The sequence below is a fragment of the Corythoichthys intestinalis genome, chromosome 1 (assembly GCF_030265065.1).
Source record: "Corythoichthys intestinalis isolate RoL2023-P3 chromosome 1, ASM3026506v1, whole genome shotgun sequence".
NCBI lineage: Eukaryota > Metazoa > Chordata > Actinopteri > Syngnathiformes > Syngnathidae > Corythoichthys > Corythoichthys intestinalis.
This window is the reverse complement of record NC_080395.1, coordinates 73,469,099-73,484,386: the sequence shown is the minus strand read 5'-3', so window position 1 is coordinate 73,484,386 and position 15,288 is coordinate 73,469,099. Positions and strand designations below refer to the sequence as shown.

The 15,288-nt window shown below is 40.2% G+C and overlaps 1 protein-coding gene across 1 annotated transcript in view; it reads left to right on the top strand.

The window, feature by feature from the left end:
• Window positions 1–15,288, top strand: part of LOC130924555 (ankyrin repeat and BTB/POZ domain-containing protein 2-like) — a 67,017-nt gene that overhangs the window by 48,644 nt on the left and 3,085 nt on the right. Inside the window, exons 14-16 of the mRNA XM_057851201.1 lie at window positions 9,033–9,105; window positions 9,209–9,277; window positions 11,277–11,390. Of these exons, the coding sequence (XP_057707184.1) occupies window positions 9,033–9,105; window positions 9,209–9,277; window positions 11,277–11,390 (256 nt within the window). The remainder of the gene's footprint in view (window positions 1–9,032; window positions 9,106–9,208; window positions 9,278–11,276; window positions 11,391–15,288) is intronic.

Sequence of the window (15,288 nt, the reverse complement as noted above, 5' to 3'; positions counted from 1 at the left end):
GGGTCACGATTCGATTCGGTTCGATTCGGCAATGCATTGCGATGCATTAAAGCCTGGGATGCATTAAAATTCTAAAGCAAAGCATATTTTTCGTGAATCATGAGCCAACACAAGCGGACAGACATTCAACAACTTTTTATCGGCTCTTGTGTCACTCCTGGTTGAAGTCAAATGAAAATAGTATACTTTCATATATATTTAAAAAAAAAAAAAAAAGTCAGATCACAGCATTTAATTAGTGCTTTGAATGAGACCAGGGCTTTCTCTGTTTTTTTTTTTTACACACAGTAGCAGCCTTTCACACAGTGCAACATCTGAACTCCTGTGCAAAATCAGTAATAACAGTCACTGTATTTTAGTCACAACGACCCATCAATAAAAATATTCAAGTAAATATTAAAGAAAACGACAAAGAAAATATTGTAGTGCAGCAGCATCTTTATCGCAATATCAATCCAGGGATCAGTTCAGTTGCAAACAAAACATCAACTAAATTGCAATGTAGAACAAAAGTAAAATGTAGGCCTAGCCTATCTTATATCTATAATATTTCTCGCTCCCTCTTTCTCCGTTTCAGCCATTGTTATGTTATGTCCTATCTCACTGCTCTCTCGATTACAATTGTGCTTGTCTGTGACGTTACTCCGGTGAGGAAGCGGATTTGGGTTCCTCGTCCCCCCTGCATAGAGGTTAGTGTAGCTGACCGCTCGGAATGATGCGACACGCAGAGGGCTTCGACGGGTGTTCTTTAACTTTATTTTCAGTCATTTTTTGTTCTTTAGTTGACACCGTGAAAACTACAAAATTTCAGAAACGTAACAACGGTGTGGCATTAAAATACAATTCACAAAACCAACAATAAACATTTCCATTTCTCCTACCTCCATCTGCTTTCCGAGCGCGCTATCTTCAATCGAACCAATATAACCTCTCCACACTACAGTCTTTACACAAACAAATACAAGCCAAACGAATATAAACATAAATTCCCGCAGTAATAATAACTCTTGCAATTTATTTGTGGACTCACCTACGATGTGGCTGCGCTGCTTCTCAGACAGTGCAGCGTGTGTACAGGTTTACAGACAGGTGTGCTAAATTTCCTCATCAAGAAAAACACGGGAGCATGGGGTTGTGCGCGGTGCCTTTCAAAATAAATGCAAAAACGGAAGTGCCCGCAAATTCACAGACCCAAACGCCATTTACACTCCCACCAAATTCTGTTACAATGAACAAACAACAGTAAAATGAATTGTACATAATTTCTCAACGGTGTGCGTGTATAACTACTATCAATTCTCCATGAGAAGAACTAATTTTTGAATTGGTCTCTCGATAATGGACATTTTAAAGGAGGAACCCTGATTTTCTTGCGCTTTGCGCACGCCAACTCTGACTTTGACTCGCCGAACTAAGCCATCGCCATCTTGGACTGCCTCAACTACTCGCCCTAATTGCCACTGGTTTCTTGGAAGGTGATCTTCCTTTATGATAACAATATCATTGACTTTCAGGTTGCGCTTTGGTAAGTGCCATTTCTGTCTAGTGGATATGTTGAGCAAGTATTCCCTTTTCCACCGACTCCAGAATTGTTCAATGAGATATTGGACTCTTCTCCACCGCTTTGTCCCATATAAATCTTCCTTTACAAACACTCCAGGAGGAGGAAGGGAAACTTGAGCTTTCATCATAATAAGATGATTTGGTGTCAAAGGTTCCAAAGCCTGTGGATCATTCATTCCATCTACTGTTAGTGGCCGACTATTGACAATTGCCATGGCTTCGTACAATAGTGTTCGGAGAGAAGAGTCATCTAAACGGCCTGGGCACAGAGCAAAAGTACCATTTAGTATGCTTCTAACTGTTCTAATTTGTCGCTCCCAAACACCACCTGCATGGCTGGCAGAAGGGGCATTAAACACAAATTCACATTGGTTCTCAGCTAAAAAGACTTCTAACTGTTTGGAGTTGCATTGTTTAAGTGCCCTTTTAAAGTCATTTTGGGCACCCACAAAGTTAGACCCTTGATCACAGTATAATTTTCGGACAGCTCCTCTAAGACTGATGAAACATCTTAATGCGTTAATAAAGGAGTCCGTTGATAGGTCTTCTAGCATTTCTATATGAACCGCTCGGGAGTATAAACATGTAAAAATAACTCCATATCGCTTAAATTCTTTGCGGGTTTTCCTTACAATAAAGGGGCCAAAACAATCCATGCCAGTATATGTAAAAGGTGCAGAGGATTCAAGGCGTTCCTTTGGGAGTTCAGCCATTTGTTGGCTCTATAGGCCGCCGCATTCTTCTACAGTACACACAAGTGTGTATGAGTTTTGCAACCAGCTTGCTGCCGCCAATGACCCAATACCCATTGATCCTGAGCTCCATTTGCGTCTGGCTTCGTCCCTGATGACAAGTCTTGGCATGGTAATAACGCACAATCATCTCCGTGATGTGACTGCTGTTTGGCAAAATGGCTGGGTGCTTTATTTTATGGCAGAGAGAAGACCCTTTTAATCTCCCACCAACACAAAGAAGTCCTTCAATCAATATGGGTTCCAAGCCAAAAAGAGAATTCGAGTTTGGAAGAGGGTTACCACGTTGAAGCATCTTCCTCTCTTGGCTGAAAGCTTGCTGCTGTACCATTTCAATAATTGCCCGTGTGGCCTTTTCCCGCTCTTCGACAGTCACGTGCTCACTATATTGTTGAGTTTTAGATCTCAGTCTTAGGATTCTTGCAACCACTTTTATTAGCGTTGTCCATGAAGAAAATCTACTAAACCGTGTAAGAATGTCGTTACAGTCTTTGACTTCAGTTGCAAGCACTTGGATTGCCTTGACTTCAGGATCTCCAACAAGTAACTCGGTTGAAGTGAGAGGTGTTGGATGCAAGTCACTTTCCCAGAGAAACCTGGGTCCTGGCAGCCAGTTTGTTAATTGAATGTCTGAAACTTGTAGACCTCTCGAAGCATGATCTGCAGGGTTCTCAGAAGTGTTTACAAAATGCCATTGACCAGGATCACTGTTATTTCTGATTAATTGAACACGATTAGCAACAAATATGTGAAACCTGCGCGAGTCATTGTTGATGTAACCAAGCACCACTTGAGAGTCTGTCCAAAAATATTCTTGATCAATTTTCATATCAAGCTCACTCCTAAGCATGACACTTATTTGGATGGAAATGACAGCTGCCGAAAGTTCAAGTCTGGGGATAGTAGTAACCTTTAAAGGTGCAACTCTTGCCTTTGCCATAACAAGACAGCAATGGACTTCGTCCTTATTAGTTTTATATCTAAGGTAAGAGCACATACCATAACCTACACAGCTAGCATCCGAAAAATGATGTAATTCTACTCTGGTAATGTTATGGAAGTTAAATGGATGGTAACATCTTGGAATTGTAACCTCTTTCAATTTGAAAAGATCATTCCTCCATTCCTCCCACCGTGGCTTAATATCTTCTGGGAGTGGATCGTCCCATCCAATGTTGCGTTGACAAAGCTCTTGCAGGATTCGCTTTCCTGTTAGAATGAATGGGGCAATGAATCCAAGTGGATCAAAGAGAGAGGCAATGATCGACAAACAGCCACGGCGCGTGGAAGGCTGATCCTTTGCACATCTGGTAAAGTTGAAAGTGTCTTCTTTAATTGACCACTGAACACAGAGAGCCCGTTCTGATGGGAATGGATCTAGTCCTAAGGGCTCGTTGTTAGTCGCTCTTTCAGAGGGTTTCAAACAAGAGAGCGCTGCCTCTTCATTTGAGTTGAACTTATGCAGGCGCATGCCTCCTCTTTTGCACAACTCTTGTGACTCAGTGATCAGTTTTTTGGCTTCTTCCACTGATGAAACACTAGCTAAACCATCATCAACATAAAAGTTCTTCTCCAAAAATGTTGATGCCCGTGGATGATTATCCTTGTATTGTTTTGCTAGATACTTGAGGCCAAAATTGGCACATCCTGGAGACGATGCGGCTCCAAAGAGATGAACTGTCATTCTGTACTCTTGTGGTTCCTTCTCCAGATCACCACCTTTCCACCAAAGGAATTTCAAATAATTTCTTGACTCCGGAGAGACAGAAAATTGATAAAACATTCTTTCGATGTCACAGATAATGGCTACCTTTTCCTTTCTGAATCTACAAAGCACTCCTACTAAGGGATTAATTAGATCAGGTCCAGTTAGCAGTGTGTCGTTTAAAGAAATTCCATGAAATTTTGAAGAACCATCAAACACAACTCTTAACTTATCTGGCTTTTTAGGATGATAAACGCCATGATGCGGCAGATACCACTCTATTTGACCTTGCGATGTTGTATGGGCAGGCTCTGCATCGCCCTTATTAATAGTTTCCTCCATGAATGTTTTGTATTGATCATAATATTGTTTATTGGCCTTCAATTTTCTTTTGAGACACTGTAAGCGAACCATAGCTAATTTCTTGTTGTTTGGCAGATTAGGTAAACTGTCACCTTTAAAAGGAAGGGGCATCTCATAATGGCTGTCATGATTTTGCTTAATATTTTTACTGAGAAACTGTATAAACTGGACATCTTCTTGTGACACGTACCTATCCTCGTACGCTTTCTCACTGAAGTCTGCTTCAAGGGCCTTTATAACATCTGTCGTTGTTGGACATGGCAACTCCTTGACTGTGAGCCGGTGCACAAAGCTATGACTTCCTTGTCTGTCTAGGTGGGGGTGTGCTGAACCTATTATACTCCATCCTAGTTCTGATCGTTGTGCGAACGGCTGGTTTGTGTCACCTAAAATTACTTCACGAGGAGCCAGTGCTGTAGGACAGTCGTATCCGATTAAGAGCCCTATATCACAGTCTTGAAGAGGTGGCATCTTGCATGCCAAAGTTTTGAGATGAGGCCAAAGCAATGCTGTCTCCTTTGTTGGAATATAAGATTTATCTACTGGGATGAAGTCACGACTGTAGGCCTTTTGTATTTCAATGACGATCTCAGAATTGAGTCCCCGTACTTGTAAACCATGAACACACTTGCTGGGTATAATTGTGTCAATTGCGGTCATGGTACTAAGTTTCAAGTTTACTGGTTGGACGTTTACACTTAATTTGTCGAGCACATCTTCTAAAACAAATGTTGAATCACTCTGGGTGTCGAGCATTGCATATGTGAGTACTTCTCTGTGCGGTTCTTGAACTGATGACACAAAAACTGGTACAATACTTGAGGTGGCAGACGTATGTTGTGTTGATATGTGTGACACAGCATGGTGTGGCACTTGACTTTCATGGTCCTTCTGTGGCAGCAGAGTTACTACTTCGTGCTTCCACCAGTTCTTGCCTTCGGTCCTCATGCAAACAGGTTGGGTGACGTCGATTGCAGGTGCTACAGGTGTGTCGTCTTTTACAATCCTTGGTCATGTGACCCTTTCTCAAGCATCCAAAACAGAGTCGGTTTTCATATATAAATGCCCTTTTTTCCTCGATGCTCTTAGCTGCAAAGGTGGGACATTTTGTAATGACATGCATCTCATTGTTGCACAAAACACAAGGCCATTTGGGTTTAGTGCCAGTTGCTACTCGACTTTCATATGCAGGACCCTTTGGTTGTGTGTTTATATTGAAGGCTTTAGCCCTCTTTAGGTTCCTATCATCTATAGTTCTGAAATTTGTCAACAGTTGAGAAGTAATGGGATTACAAGCTATTCTCGCTTCTTTATTTAGGAACTCAGTGAAGCATGCAAAGTCTGGATAGTTGCCTGTTGTGTCAAGTTCGTCGACAACAATTCGACTCCACTTTCTAACAGTCCATTCGGGCAGTTTTTTGAGCAACCTTTGATTTTCTTCACAATCGTTAAGAATAGCTAGACCACTGACGTGTGGCATTGCTTCAACACAGCTTTGGAGGAAGTCAGAGAACTCTTGTAGTGCTCGTGGGTCATCTGTGTTGATCTTTGGCCATTTTATGAGCTTATCACGGAAAGCTTTTTGTACAATAAACGGATTTCCATATCTGTCTTGTAGAACTTTCCAAACCCCATTATAAGCATTTTCGGAATCTCGGTAAAAGAAACCTTCTACAGCTTTTCTCGCCTCTCCAACAAGATAATTTTTTAAATAAAACATTTTTTCGCTCGCAGGGAGGGGCTTCCTGTCGATGAGAGTCATGAACGACATTTTCCAGTCTGTAAATTTTAAAGGATCGCCACTAAACATGGTGGGTTCAGGCACTGGTAACCGATTCATACTCAAAGAACTAGCAATTGCTTGTGCTAGGCTACTTGCCTCTTGCGTCGTATTGTCGAACGATGCTTGGCGAGGTTGAAACGGTTCTGCACTTGGATTCAATGAAGGCTCAGTTTTAAGTCGTCTGTGACATACAGGGTTAATTCTGTCATTGATTCCTTTGTTGCGATTCTCATAGCCATCAAAACCATCATATGCTCTCACACGAGCTGCTGCAATAGCGACCTCCTTTTTTGCTTGTAACTGCTGCAGTTTGGCCCTCTCCTGCTCTAGCTGCTGCTGCGTTTCAACTTCTCTTTGTTTCATTTCAGACATCATTTTTGCTTCTTTAAGCTTCCATTCACTTTCCAATTTTTGAACGTGGGCTTGCTGTGCTTGAATTTCTTCCATGGACTTGGATCGTTCCATCCTAGCAGCTAGCTCTGCTTTGGCCTCTACTCTGCTGCTTTGAGTGCTGGGGGTTGAAGTGACATTTAAAATTTTTTTTTTTTTTTTTTTTTTAATCTGACTGTCTTATTTACTTAAAACCTTTTATTGTCCCACGCTTGAAACTATACTTATAAACTGCAGTTATTTTACACCACAGAGTAACACTTTGTCAAGCATTTAAAACTTATGGACCTTCAAATAGAATTTCAGCATACACAGTGACAATCAAAAAATGCCATTAATGGAAATCCCTAAATAGACATTAATAGCTATAGAGCTTCAACCGTTTTTCCTTTTATAAACAGACATGTCATGTAATATTATACCATGAACATTTGAACCAATCGCCCCAAAGTTGTTTGATTTACGCCACAAATTACTTTGACGTCATCTAATGCGAGGTGTCATGGCTGGATCTTCAATTCCACTGCCAGATTGGGTGCGTATGTCCCTCCTCTTTGCTCCTTGTCGCTCTGTGTCATGTGTCTGTGTCCGTAGATTACCTTGAATGCGCTCTTCCCTGCGCAAGATGCCGATGGGAGTGGAGTTAGTTTAGTTGGCTTGTTGTTGGACGATCGATGAATTTAAGGTAGGAGGGCGTCCGGGCCTCCACCGAAATGGCAATCCGTTGCAGCCGGGAAACATGCGCTGGTCGCCGCCGAGGAGTTTTCACTGTAGCTGACCACTCGGAATGATGCGACACGCAGAGGGCTTCGACGGGTGTTCTTTAACTTTATTTTCAGTCATTTTTTGTTCTTTAGTTGACACCGTGAAAACTACAAAATTTCAGAAACGTAACAACGGTGTGGCATTAAAATACAATTCACAAAACCAACAATAAACATTTCCATTTCTCCTACCTCCATCTGCTTTCCGAGCGCGCTATCTTCAATCGAACCAATATAACCTCTCCACACTACAGTCTTTACACAAACAAATACAAGCCAAACGAATATAAACATAAATTCCCGCAGTAATAATAACTCTTGCAATTTATTTGTGGACTCACCTAGATGTGGCTGCGCTGCTTCTCAGACAGTGCAGCGTGTGTACAGGTTTACAGACAGGTGTGCTAAATTTCCTCATTAAGAAAAACACGGGAGCATGGGGTTGTGCGCGGTGCCTTTCAAAATAAATGCAAAAACGGAAGTGCCCGCAAATTCACAGACCCACACGCCATTTACAGTTAGATCTTGTGCCCGAACCCGACCCGACCCGAAATGTTAAGCACTCACGTTTGGGTGGGTCGGGTCGGGCTGCCGCGCCGGACTAATAAATTATTTAAAAAAAAAAAAAAAAAAATACACAGAGGGCTGTGGCGCAGCCCTCTCTTTCTTTTCCTCCTCCCGTTATTTCGTTGTGTGAATGCTTTTATAATTCTCATAAAAATATTTAGACATTTAAATATTGAGTAAACTTGCGTTTTTTTTCTGCCAACTGAGAATTCGTTACGAAAGGCACTTTTATTTATGCACACAAAGGCAAATGTGATCCTTCTTCTCCTCTGTGTCTGCAAAACCGTGTTTTTTTTATATTAAACTTTCCCAGCGTTATTTCATTGTATAAATGCTTTTATAACTCTTATAAAAATATGTAGACTATTTAAACAGTAAGAAAACTTGAAGAAATGAAAATAAATTGCTGCTGCTGCTGCGTTTTTTTTCCCGCATCACTCGGCTCGGGCATGCAAATCTAGTTAATTGATCTGGCCGGTCAGGCTTCAATACCAGCGGGCCGTGTCGGGTTGGGCTGGAATTTTTTTGGCCCGATCTAACCTCTATTGCTTTGAATGTAAAGTAGCTCTCTCTACAGGTAAACATGAAAATAACAATACAAATGGGGAAACCAAATACATTGCATCACTGGAATTGCGCAGGGAAGATTTTTGAACGTACTTATATATTTTAAAATGCGCTGAATCGATTCAGCGCGTTGCCCGCATCGAATCGAATCGTCCCTGCCCCGCATCGGGATGCATCACCGCATCGATTATTGTTGACACCCTTAGCAAATACCCTAGTAATTGCAGCCAACCACTAGATGGCGACCTATACAAATCTTTACTGAGATTAGTCTATAGAGTAGACAGGGATATTGATGTGTCAAGAGCCACAGGCCAGATTGCAGTCCTTAATAAATTATTTCTCTGCGGGCCGGTAGCAAATGCGCCATTTACCGGTACCGGTCCGCGGCACGGTGTATGGACCACTGCTGCAGAGCACTTTGCACTGTATTTCTTCATTCTTCTTTTTCTTTTTTTTCGTCAATGTTCAAAATGCCTAAAGGCAATAATAGAGCATGTGTGACAAGCTAGCAAAATTGTTTCCTTTTATAAGGCAACATCATAGCTTAGCTAATAAACTTTTTTTTTTTGTGCCAGGTTCCGACACATGCTCAGTAAATGCTTTGACAATGTAATCGACATCAGTCATATGACCTACAGTACTTTCCAGGTACAAGTCCATTTGTGTATACTATATATGTGGAGCCATTGAGTGTTATTGATTGATACGACTGGCCATGTTAAATACTGTAGTGTTTTGTGTATGTCCACAGACGATGATGAGATCTCTCTATTGTGGGGGGACGGAGGGACTTACTGTCTCATACTCGGAGGCCATGAAGGTACAGTAGCTAACAGTCGCAGTGATATTTTCCCTCCCATATTAATGGAAATTAACTGGAAAGAGCTATACAGAAAGATATAGTTTGGGAAAAGGGATGGATATATAAATTTGTATCGAGGCTGTTTTTTGTATTGTGTTTTTAAAATTATTATTATTAATAACTTAAAATTTGTCAATGTAATTCCTTTAAATCAACACTAGGTAACTTTACGGTTTTGGTCGATTTTAGCGACACCGGTGGACAAAAGTGGTAGTATTTTGCTTAAGGTAGACTGCGTTTCCCATGAGGACCAGCGAACACCTGTACAGTGTTGTAAAATGATAATATCCCGGTCGCCTGCAGATGGATTAAATGACATTTCTGTTTCCAGTGGCAGTGTGGAGGATGAATAGTAATAAGATAATGAATCAATTTGTGGCTGAACAATAGTATATGATGGTTAGCGCTGACGAGTTCAGTGGGGGTGTCGTCACGGCAGCGAGTGAAAGCCGGGCTGATGTTCATTCTTGAGTAACCAGATAGCTCCCCCTTTTTTCTCTCCTCGGACAAAACTTTTTGTCTCTTTTGTTGCCCTGCCATCTTTGCAGAATTTGCACGAAAGTGTTCCCATGGACTTCCGTTTTCATAATGATGGGGAAAGGGGAAAGTGACGTATGCGTGAAGCAGTCAGAACATTTGTAGTTTTTTTGTGTGGCAGGGTTCCTGCCACCCTTCTGAAAATTAATTAGTGCTTGTGAAAGCAATACAGTCCCCTCAAGATAAGAGGTGTCATTCAACTAGTTGTCAGTCGACATAACACAAATGTTATGAAAATATTTTATAAAGGTTGAAAAGTTCCCTAGAAAAATGGAAGCTTTACACATACTTGAATATATACATTTTTAAAGGACTATTCTTACCTCCTTTTGTATTGTGAGGATTTAGCTGGTAAATTCAGTTAGGTATAATGTGTTAGTCGGAGAAAATTCAGAACTACCAAAGATATAAAATAGTTTCCGAGTCACTTTGCTTTTTATAGTATGACATTTGGATGTTACAGAGTAGACACTAACATAGGGGACATTTTGTGCTAATGGTAGCCCTCAGCTTAGATTTGCTAGCATAACAGCTAACATGACTTTGGATACTTGATGAGAAATTGATAATTTTACAAATAAACCTTTTCAAATAATTCAATTCAATTGATTTCTTTGATATATATAGCTTTAACAGAGTGGACACGTTATGATCAACCACACTGAAAGTACTTCATAAAATTGCAAAATCAGATTTTTTTATTTGATAAAAAATATAATTGCTTACCACAGTTGAATTTCCAGCCACTGGTGTGATGTTGCAGAAGATTTGTGTCATTAATACATGGGAAATTTTCTGAAAGGGACACTAATACAATTTAATAGATTGGATAGTGACACTGGGGATGAACAGATTTTTTTTTTTTTTTAGTTAGTTAAATAAAGTTAAATAATATATTTTAATTGAAAAACAGCACATGATTAAAGATTTATCCAGGACAATAAAATCATAACAATTATTTTGGATTTAACTTTTATCAGTTATTTTTTAGAATAATTTTGAATGAAACACAGTGGGGACATAGCAAAATTCCATAACAACCTTTTACCAGAAGCTTTTAGATTACCAGAAGAAATTAGATTAAAAAACAAAAATAGAAATCTTAGAGCCTGCAACCTTGATTTTATCATAAACGGCAATTGATAATACACCCAAAAAAAAAAAAAAAGTTGAAATGAGTATTTATCCATTTAACTATAGTGAAAATACAGCTTAATTTATACTGGGGACACAAATTGCTCTCTATAAAAAAAAGTGACCCACACCTGATGACGTCCCAGTGTATATTAATGCCTTGTCCAGGGCTGTTTTTTGGGTGAGTAGCAGTAGCACGGTTATGAATTTTGATGACTATTTTCATAGTTGTAAGTAATAGCATAACAGATTTTCTGTCAACGCACTGTTTTTATGTCATTTTTAGCTGTTGCCTGCTGCCAGCTTCTTCCAGCTTAAACGTCTGCAGAGATGCTGTGAGATAAAGTTGTCCCAAAGTATGACTTTGGATAATGTCGTTGACATCTACATCACCAGCAAGGTACAGCACCATATCACCTTACCAATTGGCAGGATTGTACAAAAAGTGTACAGCGTATCTCTTATTGAGTGGAAGCTACCATATTTACACTTAGTACAAAAACAAAAACCATGAAATTAGTCTGTAAAAAGGTCTTCGGGCACAAGCGAAGTGGCAAACTCAAATGCTCATTTTCGTTGCTTGGGTCCTTTAGGGGGTCCAAGCAAGAAATCCCTGGTGCCCCCACCCAATCTGTGCAGTCTGCAAAAAATTGTTTTTTTGCACACATACAGTAAATGCATGTTAAATAAGTAAACAGCGTGCAAGGCCACATCAAAAGAAAAATATGGCAGGCACATTTTAAAACAAAAACATTCAATAGCAAAAATGATTTGAATTAAAATAAACTTGCTCACTTACCTACTAAATTTACACTTAAGTTTCACTTTTCAGGAAATACGCCGTCAATTGTTAGCGTCAAATGCAGGTTGCTACAGCTGATGGAGTGTAACTCCACAAGGGTGGGTGTTGCTATTTCGGTGTCATTTCAAATGGCCAATTCTTCTCGTTTCTGTGGAGTACATTTTGCATTTTGCCAGCTCTCGGGGGGCCCCGTCATTGGTCAGAGCCCAACACATCTGCCTGGGTTGCCTGTCTACTAGCTTGAACCTTACCTGGCACAGTCAGTGTTTTTCAAACACTGAGAGAATAGTCTGGGACCCAGCCCATTAACGGCCTTTCGAGCAAGTACAAAATCAATCGACAAATCAGATAAGTTTATTTGCGTGACGTGTTCTTAACGAGCAACGTCACTCTTCCACGTCGGAAGTCATCTGTCTCCACAACAACACAGATGGCGAATAGGAGAGCCCAATCCACGGTAAAATCAGTTTTAAATTACCAAAAACACATCGACAGAAGTCATTGACAACAGTCTGTCTCGCGCTAGCCATGTTGAATAAACTCCGCTCTCCTCGTATGTTTACTTCCTCTCGCAAGTCCCTTGTCCCGCCCGCCGCTGATTGGTCCACTCCGCTGTCTGTTTGCTGTGGCTTGCTCAACCCTGGAAATTTCTTCCGCTTAATGGTGGCCAGACTTAATAGCTGGAACAGCGGTGAGTCTGGAGTACCAGGCTAGCTTGAACCCTCCTAGAACTGTGAGGCAGACCTGCTAACCACTCCCTCCGCATAGCTTGGCATGCTAGCATACAAAACGTTGTGGCCTGCATGACCCAAAATTTGATCTCCACATATGTGAATGGTAGGTCTTTATGGAGGAATGTTTTTTTTTTTTTTTTTTTTTCAATGACCAAAAATAGTCACTTTCCCTACACATCTCTATTAATTTACAGGCATAGAAATTTCTGACCTTTCGGCGAAATTAACCGTTTTGAAGTCAAAAAGGGTGACCTAGGTGAATTGTGTAGATCTGAGGAGAACATATTTAAGGGGGAGATTTTTTTTAATGTCAGACGCCTGGTACGTAAGCAGGGAAAGCGGCACAAAGCCAAAAAGCGCACCTGAGTGGCCAAAACATTGACTTATTTCAATGAAACAAAGGAGGGTACACTGTTGTGTCCTCTCTCTTCAATGCCAAGCTTGGCTGCATGTCGGCCACGAATGAATACCTAAAGCGCTGTACCCCAGTTGTAATTTTGGAAGACGACAAGAGACAATTACAAGCTGGCAGATTGTAAGTCCATCTAACTAACTAACGACATGTTTTATTGAAGTTGCTAAGCCTGTCGCGATATGCAATGAGTCAATTTATCGCACGGTAAATAAAAATTACGGCGGTAATTTTCACGGCTGCGTTTTATCGTCGCGTGCGTCCGTGCATACATTTGTGTGTGCGTGTACACGTGTTGTTTAGGGTGACCAAACGTCCTCTTTTGCCCGGACATGTCCTACTTTTACGTTGTGTCCTCGTAATCCGGCCGGGTGTTATAAATTCATGAAAATGTCCGTTTTTTATGATTTTTCACGGGATCAATTTGAAGAGAATCCCTCCGGCCGCTGGGGGGCAGCGCTTGCCTGCGTTGTCGTGGCTCCTACTAGTAGGGGCGGGAGAACGAGTACAGCTTATCCCTTGTACTATGGGGCATTACCGCCATCTACTGGGTTGACGGTTTGGCAAGAAAACAGGCAGTTACAGACTACAATAAGGAGTAGTTTTAAGAGACGTTTATAGTGCTCCGTACACCTTTCTGTAAGTTTATCTTCTGTTAAAGTCGCTCATGTGTCTTCTGTTATATACTATACAATATATGGGTACAAAGAGATGCAGTATGTTGTATTAGACTTGTGTTAATTGTTCTGCATTCGTGTATTTGGTTGAATGTTAGTATTATATTCTAAGTGGGAGCGCCTGCACAGTTGTTAAGTGTTTTACTATAAATACGTATATAATGGCAACTGTTGACTTCTGTCGGAGGTTTGTACTGGCGTGATCTGTAAAATCCCGTTTGGTGTTGCATCGTTGTGCTACAGATGATGGTAAACTTATATAGCAAAGTTTGATTTTGCCTCGTCTCCCGGTACTCGCTAATAGGGTAGCTATCAGTGAGCTAACTAAGCCGCGCTGCGCATTATGAGAAACGTAGTTTTGAACTGCTGCGTTTGGAAACATGCCGGTTGAATAGTTTGTCAGTTTATTTTAGTTATTGTTTGCGTGCAATCTAGAACATTGAATGAGAATAAAAATTGAGTGGGAATAACAATTTCTCAACGACAATTGTCGTGATAATTTATAAAAACGTTTATGTGCCACAAGCCTACTGTGTGTCTGTATTGACTGTACTATATTTCCACGGGTCTGCATGATATATACTATTTGGCTTTTTATTTTTTTTATTTTAATAAAACCAAATTTTTCTGTCCGGACGGAGGAGGCACACTTTAAATATATTAAAGTAATATTGGCATCTTTGAGTGAACTTCGAGTAAAATTCAAGTATCTCGAGGCCGGGCAAAATGTCCTCTTTTTTGGAAATCAAAATATGGTCACCCTAGTGCTGTTGGCATATGAGACTCCTTGAAATTCTTTTAACAGATGTTTATTGGTCATCAACACGCCACAGAATTACAGTTCAGAGATACAAAACAAGTAAACACATCTAAATTAAACACTGTAAATGTTAGCATTGCTACATTGAGGCTAATGGGGAAAAAGACAACCTACTTTAGCTTGCTATAAAACATTGACAGTCTTCTCCAAAACGCAAACTTGTGGTTAAAAGGTGACACATGAAAACATGAAAAATCGCAGGTTCACAGCATTTGCAAACGAAAAAAAATGAAAAAAATTGATTACTGACACCACATGCAATGATAAATAGAACTTTTTTTTGTTTGAATGTAAAGCGTACTGTTAGCAGTTTAGCGAATGTACTTCCGGTGAACATTTCAAAATAAAAGCACGTCATGTTCGTCATATAAATAACAATTTCTGGAGTTAATCCTACATACTTCAGAATTCAGATTCTACACTAAAGATAGCTTATAAATGACACCCTTTATGAAAAATCTGATTGGCAATGATTACAATACCAGTATACAATAATATTAATGCTAGATTTTTTTTTGAGAATTGTTTTGAATTGTGTTGGAAAGGCAAAGTCATTGTTCTGAATCTGTTTACATTCCATTCTTTTGCACTAGTTAATGCCATTGTTATTTGTGTGTTTATATGTACTTTAATAAAGAATTTAAGTGTTCCAAAATGTTTTTGTGAATTACTGTAATGAGCGTCATCAAACATTTCATTGCCATTTTTTTAGATTAGTCGACTAATCGCAAAATAGTCAGCTGACTAATCGGGAAAAAAATAGTCGTTTGGGACAGTCCTTATTGTGCAGCGTACCGGAACATATTTCCTCCACACCCTTCTCACCCATTTTCATGTCTGACGGTAGTTTTGT